Here is a 12,396-nt window from a genome sequence, read left to right as displayed (position 1 = left end):
ACAAGAATTGTTGTTCCATATTGAAGATAGATAGAAATACAATAGTAGCATACGTACTTTTGATCAATATTGGTGTAATTAACATATTTAACTAAACGCCAAACGTTATCCCTAAAAATAAAATTAATAAAGGAAAAAGGGAAAGGGTGAATATAAAGATAGGGGACGGAAAATTAAAAAAAGTGACTGATTTTCGGTATCTAGGAAGTCAGCAGTAGAGATAGCGCAGGGTCGAGTCGCCTTCAATAAAAAGAAGTCACTTTTATGCTCGCGAAACGATTAATTTAGAAATTCGAAAAAGATTGTTAAAAGTGTATGGGGGGCGGCGCTGTAAGGGTGTGATATATGGACGGCGGGAGCGGCGGAAAGGAATAGGTTAGAAGCTTTCGAAATGTGGTGCTTCAAGCGAATGATGAGGATACTGTGGATAGAGAAAGTTAGAAATAAAGAGGCATTAGAAAAAATAGCAGAACGGAGGACTCTAATAGAAATCAATAAGAAATAGGCTAGATACCTTCTCAGGCATGAAAGGCTGTCAGAGATATATTAGAGGCAAAAGCAGGAGTTAGGAGGAGTAGATGTAGACCTGGAACAGATTGCGTTTCACAAATAGTTAAGGATGTGGAACACTCTAGTTTTTAGGGAAATGCGAAAATTAACTCAGGACAGGAAAGAGTGGAGGTACGTGTCCAACCAGTCTTAAGACTGACAACCCTATGATGATGATGATGAATATATGTATCTACCATCATATTATTATGCAATTGAAACATTTTACATCCAATTAAATTTTTATGTGTTCTTCTTTCTATTGCAGGTGCCTTGACTAAATCACAGTTTCCGGTTTACACAATCTATGCCCAGAAAAACTGTTTAGCGGTGAAGCCATGCGAGAGGTCGTGGTGCGTCGACAGAGTTCAAAATTATCGCCTCGCTAGTCATGTCAAAGGTCATCAGGTCGTCAATTCTAGACAGGAATGTATGGAACTATGTCTGGGCGAGACCGAATTCTCTTGCAGGTAAGCTAACTTTAATTACCAGAATGTGCATTTTGGTGTTCCACAAGACACCTTACCTTGTCCTCTACTATTTAATTTAATTACACGCTGGCAGTAAGTTAAACGATAAACGTTCTTCATATTTGTGCAATAAGTTATCTACTTATAGCTAAAGTTCTACTAAAGTGGAAAATTTAGTAGGAAAAATACCATGAAAATGGCAAGGCAAAATTAAATCCAATAAATAATGAACGTGTTAGAGGATTATCGTATATATCAGCAATACTTGAGAAGTTTGGTAACTTTCACACCTCCCCACCTGCCAATAAATCATTAGTTTGCTATCTTTTTTCCGTTTCCGTTAAGTGTTTGTAAACAAAGTTTTGGAACAACCGTTAAAAGCACACAAGCGTAAAGGCTAATCCTAAGTGTTTTTTAATGAAAAAGTTCATCGCTGAATTCTTCCTCTTTCGCATTCAAGGCAACTCAATTTGATCTAACACAAATATTCCTTAAAACTTTTCTGTCTACTTATCTTCCTGAAACAGTCCAAAAAAAAATTATAAACCGAACCTTTCAGTCTTGTAAATCAATTGAGCAAAATAAAGTGTTTTATAATTTTTCCAAAATTGTGGAATTTCCTGTTACGTTGCAACAAATAGCTTAGATTTAATATACTATTTACTATTAAATCATACTAACGCTAATGCTATACATTTAAATGAATCACAATATCCTGGGGTGATTTAATCAATCTAATTACATTACCGGCCTTAAAAATATGTTGTGTTCTAATTCATTTTATTGCCTCAACCATCAGAAGGACGATGCTCTTTCCATGATAAAATACTGGAGTTAAACAAAACTCTTATTCCAATATATAATTAAGATAACATCAATATACCAATATATAAGGCCAGAGTTGTTTCACTGTGCCACTTATTATACCAAATTGATTGGAGTTGGGGTAGGAGACAGAAATAGGAATAGCTTCTTCTACCAAGGAGTGTGTGAGGAAATAAAATGAAATATAAAACTATTCATTTTTGTAAATATTCAGGGAGGAGACGGGGTAGAAAAAGCGCTCCTCGTGGCTGGAATTGACAAAAGCTCCCGATTTTTGAGAAATAAAAAGTTCAATTTTTGAGCCTAATGAAGGAATCAGGGAATGCTCGTACAACTGGAGCATACAAACAAGCGATAGATGAATCAATAATTTATTGTTAAAATTAAAATTTATTTTTGAGAGGGCTCTTGCCACAGGGTACGAATTATGTATTAAAACAATCAAAATTTTATGGAACAACCTTAAAAATTATGTTTGTTCATTGTCACATACGTTGCTTCCTCATATTCCCCCTTTTTATGAAATGCTTTTTCTACCTTCTTTTTGGAGAAAACCTTTCTTTCTCTTTTGGAGGAAGCTTTTTCTCACCCTTTCCCCTGTAGTAAGTAATATACTAAACCCTATAACGGTTATGAATTAAATAATATTCTCTAAAAATTATGTGTTAGGAGCCCATTGTAGATGCAATATGCCTAAAGGGCAAATATTTTAGTCCTACTTCTCACTATTCGTCGAGTTGGGTGGACTACTACGAAATCCGCCGTTCGATAATTTAGTAGATCCAATCACCAAGTTTTGCGCCGGAAGTTGTGCAACTCGAATTAAATGCATACTTTTGCTGCTGCAGCCGTTTTAACTTCGAACATTGACGCCGAAAACCGATTCCAATCTAAACGAAATGACACCGATTAGCAGCGGTCGCGGCGGTACATAGTACGAGCGCGACGGGTGAACATTTACGGAAAATCTTCGACAAAGTTTAGCAATTAGTGGAAACAATCCAGGGTCCTGGCGTCCCGTACGTTCACGCGGTTCAACCCCGCCGCCACCTGTTTCAGATGCCCGACATTCCGGACTGTTATTTGTTCGTTTGTTTCATTTAGGCAAGGGTCAAACTATCCAGTATAGAACAAAAGAAACGTCGAAAACAACGTAAACTATCCTCACCTACTCGAAAAGTATTGGGATCCGTCAAATGGGAGGAGCCTAAAAACATGGCGCTGATTAGGGAAAATTTATCGTAGTTCCTATAGTGTACCGTGCAAGTTCCAAGTTTTTAAATTACGATAAAATGATAAGTATTTACACAATATGTGATTGGGCTGACACAAAGCCTCGGAAAGGAAATTTCGTTGAAGGTGAGCGTGTTTTTAATGTCAATCACATTATAAAATTCGGAAATAACAAAGCTAGCCTTCAAATTCCGTCAAGTTTACTGCCTACTTTTTACAAACTTTGGATTTAAAAAGTGATTCACGTTATATAATCATATCAATGACTTGCACGTGCAAAGCAGATTTAAGAGAACGTTGCAAAAACACATTATTGCAACTTTGTCGTATTGCAGCAGGTAGGTTCTTAACCTCAAAATACTTATATCGTATCATTAGAATTGTGTTAAATCAATTACACAGGAATAAATAATTTCTCACTTTATAATTTTAGTATGATTCTAGTTTTAAATATTAAGGTTATGGCTGATGGTAAATACTTGCTGAAATATAATCATGATCATCATAAAATGACGTGAACAAATTTTTATTCCGGAATTCACTTCTTTGATACCTACTACTTTCATCCAAGCTTCTATTAGTTTACTTTTTTCTCTAATTTTCCGAATATATTTTTTACATATATAAAACGGTTAGTTTTTATTGGAAAGTAGTTAATGTAGGTGAAGAGTGAAGATCTATGTCTGAAGTGCTATTGCAGATTTTCACTGAACATATTAACTTTTTATTTGATTTAACTTTAGAAGAAAACTTCGACTCCATCATCAAAAAAATTTTTACTTTTTTATTATTTTAATAAACAATTTTACAATTTGCGTGCACAGTTCCTTTATAAATTTTTCCCTCATTCGAGATAAATTTTGCCACCAGATGGTGTATGCCCATTTGACGGATCCCAATACTCTTTCAATTCTTTACAAAGTTCTTTAGATTATTTTCCTTTGGCAAAGAAAATGCGTTCTAACTGACTGTTTGCTACTTCCACCCTTTCAAGGTTGGAAAGCACCGCATTTCTAAGTTTGGTTGCTTGCACTTGTCCAAAGCCAGTAAAAAAATTTGATATTACCAAAAATATTATGCGATATTCTTCACTAATTTCATGCGCCGTTCAGTGTAGCGCAGATCATTTCACATTAATTCCTTTATAAGGAAACAATATGCTGTTTGTTCTAAATATAGACTGATAGACACCCCAAAATGGGTTTCTTTCATCTAATTTTTTGGTAAATGCACCAGTAGACAATCCACTTCGGATCAGGGAAACTTTCCTCTGCGCTCTCACATTTTTCACTGCTTTCTTTATTTCATTTTATTTTTTCGCGGCAGCGGTCGTTTGGACGTGTGCGGTTGTATGTTTGCTCCGGCCCAATGGTCCGGAAAATAGGAGAGCAGCTTCGGGGTTGTTTCCCACAAGCAGCAGCTCGACGGTTCCGGGGGCGAGAGTGCCGGGGCAAGCGTTACGGAGGAAGAAAGAGGCGTTCGAGCGAAAACGAACAACAACGACTTGCACATAAATTAGAGGCGACAAAAGCAACCCTGATTATATTAGCTAAAGTGTCAAGTGGTTAAGTTATGCGATCGCGTGCCCTCGACTTTGCCGATGCCGTCGACGTGTACGCCTCCGCCGCCGCGACGCTGTAAACACCGTCGTCGTTTCTTTCACCCTCGTCGTCGCACGGATGGCATTCGCACTCCTCCTTCGACAGATAAATGTGTTACTACGTCCGTCCCATGACACGCCAACGGAATTAACGGGTTCAACGAGGAGTGGGTCGGTTCAAGGGGTTGCCCTACAATCCCCAACATCTTGTTTACACCCCGAACGATTTACTTTCACTCAAAACGAATAATCGATACCGTTCGTAATCATACGTTCCAAAGACAAAAATCCAATGGAATTTCAAGTACACATCCAGCATCAGAGATGGAAGGACCTCTTAAGAAGCACGCTACTCGTGCTAGAGAAATATTGGGAAGAAATTCCAATCGACCACGGCCTTTAGACCCATATTCAGACTTGTTGGTTCTCATCGGCACGTCACTGGAACTTCCCAACAGAGTGCGTTTAATAAATAGCAGTGGAGAATGTAGTAAGCTCAGTCTGTAGAGATTTGCCACTAATATGGATTGATTAATAATGATTAATAATGATTGACAATACATTATTTCGTTCGTTTCTAAAAAAAATCCTTACAGGCATCATCTACTAAGCTATCTCTTTTTTATTTGGGTTAAAAATTCTTTTTTGTTTTTTTACTAAATATCCTGATCATCCTTAACCCCCAGCTAGTTTTATTCTCCCTTGTAACTCCTTCTACAGCAGTTTATTCAGGCTTAAGATGTTAGGTATAGAGAGGAGGTAGGAGGTTCCAGTCCTCATTTCTTTAATAAGAACCTAACGCTGGGGATGATTCATAAGCGCCTTTAATAAGCATTTCGTTTATGTGAGACATAAATGTCTCGCGCGATCGCGAAGGCAATAACATCGTTTCGCTTAATTACGACATTAAGCAGTGAAAATAGTCGGAGGCGTCGGTGGCGTAGTGGTTACACTTTCCCTGTAACGCCAAAGTCGTCAACTGTTTCACGTGCTCTGGCATCTGACTACGATCCTAAAACTGTTTTCGTGTTTACCGCTGTCTTCATTCTCACGGCTACCCGACATCAGACGCTATGATTTTTAATAAACTTCGAATACAGACGCATATTTAGTACATACTTGCAACATACTTACAAGTAGTTTACTTATTATTTCAGGAGTAATTAATAGGTATAAATTCTAGACATCAGAATACAGTATAACGAAATTTGAATTTCGGCATTAATCAGTATATGTTTCTGTTATCTTAGTAACATTTTCATTACCGTAATTATATTTACAATTTTTAGTATGTAACATTTCTTATGGAGAACTATGGCGAATCGCGGGAGAACGTCAGGCCCCATATTCTGTAGCACAGAAGCTAAGGCATCATCGTCCTCTGCAAAACTAAACGATAAGTCATAACTTTAACTCTGGCGGTGCACGGAGAAAAAATCTTGTAAAAACTACCACGCTGTCTCATAATCTGGTTACCTTGAATGGCAATGAAAAAATTACTACGAGCTACCTCAGTAAAAATTCCTATGATTCTAGTAAACTTTATAAGGTTTCTTACAAAATCAAAGTATGTTTCTTGCACCAACTTTATAGTGGCGAGTATGATATGATGATATAAAATAACACGAATTATACTTGCAGAAAATGAGTAAAATTACACTTATAACTCTAACTTAAAGCAATAAATTTGCGACATCTAATTTCAGTTTCAATGACGCTATTACAGCAGTACAACGAGCCAATCGATTTCTGATAAAATTTCAATTTACCATTCGCTTTTCTCACCATGGTAACGTGATTCAATGTTATCAGTCGATGATTAGAATCGTCTCAAATAACGTCGCTAGTACATAGGCGTGTTCAGCTTTTTTTTTGATAAAAGGAGAGCAAACAAAGTAGGAACAAAACGTACTGGAATTTTTACAGAACAATCAATACAGAAATTTTAAAATCAAAAAAAATTAGGAGATCGGTTACAGTCCAAAGAGAAATGAGACTGTTACTCACTGTATCCCTTACTGATACGCCAATGCCTTTTATCATATCCAGAGCGACAACGCGTTTGTAAAATTGCTTCCTGTCCTCATCAAGGCTATTAATGAAAAGTTATGTTATTAAACGTCCTGTCCCATCCCGAGCACAACAAGCAAGTTGTTGTCACACCTAATACTTGATCGATCTAAATAAAGTGCATACTGACGCTATTCTATTATTGATAGATTGTAAATGAGTTGATAACTTTAAGCTAATTGGTTTTGACGGTCTAATAAGAAAAATAACGTATTAATAAGTGAGTTTCCATTTTTTATTCTTTCGTTTTTCGATGGAACATGACTTTATTTTAATGCTTATTAGAAAGTTAATCATAAACTGCGTCAAAAAAAAAGGTTGAAAATGACGAAGAGAGACATGGAAAAGTTTTATGTTTATTTACTGTTACAATTTTAAAGGTTAAAACGTTCTGGAACAGCGACCTCAATAAAAATTAAGGTTGCTAACAAGTAGAGATGTAATCTCAATACAATTACCTAATTATCAGTTCTTATTGGGTAGTTTTTCTTATTATGCTATTAATGTACCCGGCCTATCTCTACTAACAACATTAAAAAATTTTTTGGATATACTGAATCGAGCGTTTAGAAGTTAGAGGAAGGTACACTGATAACGACTTAAACACCAACTATTTTATCATGTTCATATTAAGGGTTCAAATTAAAAGGACCCAGAATATTTCTTGTGGCATTTTATAGAAAATCTATCTGAAGACACCCCACTACCTTTTAATAGATAACACACATATTTCAATCTATGCTGTGGACGTTTAGAAACCTCAACATTCGTAAAATTTTATCTTATGAATATCACACAACGAATTATTCCAGTATGAAACAAAAAACGAAAACACAAATCAAATTATGAAATGTGGAAAAGTGTAATCATTTATTTTCATTGCAAATTGCTGAAGATGAGTAGTTATAGATACGTATATATTAGTTACAGATAGTTTTGTTCGCGGTTACATGCTGCGGTTACCGACAGAACAAAGTATTACAACAAAGCATTCAACATTTTATGGATCTTGATGTAACAGACGCATCACGGTCGGGTTTCGCAAAAAGAAACGGAAAAAATAAAAAATATTTTATTACCTGTTCGACCGTCTTCAGAAATTGAATCCTCAATCGCTAACGCTTTAGATTTACAATGTACCTATACCTACCTACCTACCTACACGAGATACTCCGGGAGTGAAACGTTTGAAACAATGAACGTAAATTTTAAACAAAACTGGCATTACATACTGTCCCCGGCGGCATTTAGGCGTCCATATCGGCCATCCGATACCGTCATAAATATCGCGGATATTACGACCTACCGCCCGCCAGTCGGGTCGGTGTCATAATGACGACGCCTTCCAAGCATTCGACAGATTATCCGCGCACAAAAATTCGGAAGACGCTTATCACCTTCATACACGTACCTACATGTATATTACGCAATATACCTCTGTGGCAATTGTTTACGATAATTACACGAACAGTATGTGTAAATAGTCGTTAAAAGTGGCTCCGGCTGGGACGTTTCCTACCGCAGAGGCGTTCGATATCCGACCCTTATGTGGCGAACCGGGAAAGACATAAAAAGGTCAGACCAACCGCAGGTGTATATGCACTTACATATATCACGATAACCCCGAACAGAGTTCGAAAATACCGTTTGACAACTGTGGTAACAAACACCACCATGACACTTCTGCTACAGGTAGTTTCGAATTTCATGACCCTTAGCCTTGGGTTGCGCAGTGACAATCAATCTCCGCCCGTTCCTTGATACTTAAATACATTTCTATCTTTTAATACATGTACTCCCCCTTTTGACAGTTCGCCTGGAAATCCATCCCCAATTGTACAAATTGCGAAGAGCATGGTTAACTATCGAGACATGCTTTTATAATTTACAACACGATTGCTTGCATCAAAGTCCGTCTCTCGCACATGTAAAGGCTCATGAGATTTCGAACTACCTATACCTATCTAGCTACCTGGCTATCAGATACGATCACTCGATTTCTAACGTAATATATCACTCAAACAACACTACAACTGTCACCATGTTTCCACTATCATTTATAGAACTCTTTACGTAATCTAATCCGGATAATCTCAATTCCTTTATTTTCAAAATATAAAACGCTACCTACGCCATCTTAACGATACCTGTGCATGACAGTATAAAGGAAGTAGGAGGATAAAAAACTTACTACAGTTCATTTTTACGGTTCTGAATCACAAAACGAAAACCCTTTAAAAGATCACCCACATTTGCGTCCATAAAAGCCTACCTATCACAGGCGCTTTTCTTAGAAACTTGAAGTTTGCCGTAGTTTTAAGTCTTATTAACCCACATGTTATATTAAACAACGAGGGGGGGCGGGGGTAAGGAAATACAATATGCGATATTTTTTTAATTGTAACACATCACTCTCGCCCAATCCAAAACTGTGGTTCAATCTCTGAATCAAAGCAAAACTTATTTTTAGTCTCTTTTCTTTTTTGACCTCATCGTCAGTGATCATTCAAACCTGAATGTTGATTGTGACATATGCTGAAGCTACCTTGGACCAAAGCAACATCGGTGGTACAAAATGTTCTCAGAGGGCCGAGAAGATATGAACGACGAAGAGAGTGCTGGACGCCCTAGCTCGTCAACAACAGACGAAGACATTGATAAAGTGAAGAAAATAGTATTGGTCAATCGTTCAATCACCATTGGAGAAGTTGCTGAGGACCTAAACATATCGACTGACTTCTGCCATTCGATTTTTACCAATGATTTGGGCATGAGAAGGGTCGTCGCGAAATTCGTACCAAAATTGCTCAAAACTAAGGAGCTGTTAGACTCTATCCGCGACGACCCAAATTTGCTCCAGAGGGTCACACTTGGTGACGAATCATGGGTTTATGGTTATGACGTGGAAACCAAAGTTCAATCATCCCAATGAAAGCTGCTCCATGAGCCAAGACCGAGAAAAGCGCGCCAAGTTAGGTCGAACGTGAAGGTTTTGTTTATAGTTTTCTTCGATTGCAGAGCCGATGTGCATCATCAGTTCTTGCCATAGGGTAGAAGGTCAATAAGAAATATTACCTGCAAATTATGCTCAATTTGCGCAAAGCAATCCGCCAGAAACGCTCGGATTTGTGGAAGGACAAAAATTGGCATTTGCACCAAGATAGCGCCCCTGCTCACACATCTTTGCTTGTGCGCGAATTTTTGGCCAAAAACAACACACTCATAATGCCATAACCACCGTATTCCTCAGATCTATCCCCTTGTGACTTTTTCTTGTTCCAAAAACTGAAGAAACGCATGAAAAGACGACGCTAAGCTACCATTGAGGAGATAAAGACGGGGTTGAAGGAGGAGTTGAACAAGATCACAAAAAATGATTTTTTGAAGTACTTCTGGGATTGAAAAAAAAATAGGCAAGAGTGTATAATACTATGAACCCGCTCCAAAGCGTGCAAAAACGCAACAGTCGGCTGGCAAGGTTATGGCGTCTTTATTTTGGGATGCGCGTGGAATAATTTTCATTGACTACCTTGAAAAAGGAAGGACCATCAACAGCGACTATTACATAGCGTTATTGGACCGTTTAAAGAACGAAATCGCCGAGAAACGACCGCATTTGCAGAAAAAGAAAGTCCTGCTTCACCAAGACAATGCACCGTCTCACAAGTCAGTGAAAACGATGGCAAAAATTCATGAATTGGGCTTCGAATTGCTTCCGCATCCACCGTATTCTCCAGATCTGGCCCCCAGCGACTACTTCCTGTTCTCAGATCTCAAAAGAATGCTCGTTGGGAAAAAATTTTCGTCGAATGAAGAGGTGATCGCCGAAACTGAGGCCTATTTTGAAGCAAAGGACAAATCGTACTACAAAAATGGTATCGAAAAGTTGGAGGATCGCTATAATCAGTGTATCACCCTTGAAGGGAATTATGTTGCATAAAAAAAACGAATTTTGCAAAAAAAATGTGTTTTACTATTTTAGGCCGGGGACTTTTCAATTGACCTGTTATCTAATGAGGATTAGTTTGAAGGAGACAAAATAGATATTAATGAATAAATAAATAATTTTTTAAAAAACACAAAATTTGCGATACCTTTTGAAGAGACCTGGTATATATATATACGATGACGAGTATTTTAAGTCAACCGTATTAATGTTGACAGTGGTCTTTTGCGGATTCATTGAAGTCGCCAATCATATTGGCTTCTTGTATGTAAATGGTATGGTTGAAGAGAACAACGGCGTATTATGTTATACTCCTAGGTACTACACGATAAAATAGATACTTAACAAGCTTCAAGTGTTTAGGTAGGTAATACAAAAGAAACGGTTATAATGTAAGTATGTTAAAAATCCATTCGACAACACTGTACACGTAACAGTAAATTTTCTCAATGGGCAACAAAAATCACATTATCGTGCTAAAACAGTAACAATAACGCAATCCCAGAGGCTTTTACGTCCAAATATAACATTAGTCGATCTTTTGTAGTCAAATCTTTTACTTTTTTTCGGCGGGTAGCACAAACCGCTATTTATTGAATGTCACAACTTTTTCAAGGCGTACCTACCTTAAACATTTAATTACAATCCGGCAAAGTTTTTTTCTGCTGTAAGGACTATAGACAGGTATCCTGCGAGTCTAGAACCTTGAAATTCTAATTCTACTAATTCTAAGGGGACGCGGGTCCGGAACAGTTCTCTTCTATAAAGCCTAACTCCTTCGCCATCAAAATAGGCGACAAGTAATGTACCGAAAATAAGGAAATTATTATGGTTTTAGAGTACTTACTTACATGGTCTATTCCTTATTGCATTGACCTTTATGTTTTTATTCCCTTTTAACCTTATTTTATAAGATGAAAAACTCTGTTTCTATAACCGATAGCGAAACGAGCAAGACAAATCATCGCTCACTTTCCATGACCGTTACACTCTCTCTTTTCTCACTCGACAATTTAGTTGGCTAAGACCGACAGAGCAGTATCGCAGGCTGGGGTAATTACTGACCAGGGGCCAGGAAGTGATTCTGTTGCTATTGCTTAACACCAGCATTGATACCTCGTTATAATTCACCGTGTACTTTTGCCATCATCCCACAACCGGTCCCTCTGGACCCAAGTCATGTTTACTGATTGGAGAGCAACGAACTTTGTAGCCAGCAACTTTTACCGCGGAAAGTTTGAAAGGAAGGAAAACTGCAGCATCAAACTCACATCACATTTTAAAATGAAACGCATAAAAGAAGCTTCAATACAGTTGAAAAGAAAAATTTGAACCGGCAACTTTGCACTTTACAAAACTGAATGCCCTTTTGGAAAGGAGATCTACTGAGTAAGCCATGACCATAGCTAAATATCTTCTCCAGTCAATTATCTATTTTCATTTAGCAATAGTTAATAGTTATCATAATTCCATCACTGTCAATTAATTTTTTGTATCTCTTGTTTTTCAATACACAAATAAAAAATCAGGGGTCTTTTGTCTGACGTCGTTGATACATGCATCGACGTATGTTATGCTTAAAATAAACCCATACAATTCCTCTATCGCGCTCATTATTTTTAATGAGAAACGGGGAACAGAGAAAAGAAAAGATCCTTTTGCTTTCCATGCTATCGTGACGCATTCTTTCAGCTAGGTAAAGT

At 37.5% G+C, this 12,396-nt stretch overlaps 1 protein-coding gene across 1 annotated transcript in view; it reads left to right on the top strand.

Annotated features, from left to right (window-relative positions):
• The window catches only part of LOC108734669, a 182,248-nt gene that overhangs the window by 133,670 nt on the left and 36,182 nt on the right, over positions 1 to 12,396 (top strand). The window contains exon 3 of the mRNA XM_018466315.1: positions 818 to 1,019. Within this exon, the coding sequence (XP_018321817.1) occupies positions 818 to 1,019 (202 nt within the window). The remainder of the gene's footprint in view (positions 1 to 817; positions 1,020 to 12,396) is intronic.

This window comes from Agrilus planipennis, unplaced genomic scaffold, assembly GCF_000699045.2.
Source record: "Agrilus planipennis isolate EAB-ADULT unplaced genomic scaffold, Apla_2.0 scaffold52, whole genome shotgun sequence".
NCBI lineage: Eukaryota > Metazoa > Arthropoda > Insecta > Coleoptera > Buprestidae > Agrilus > Agrilus planipennis.
Note: the sequence above shows the minus strand (reverse complement) of the source record. Positions and strands in the feature narration are given on the sequence as shown.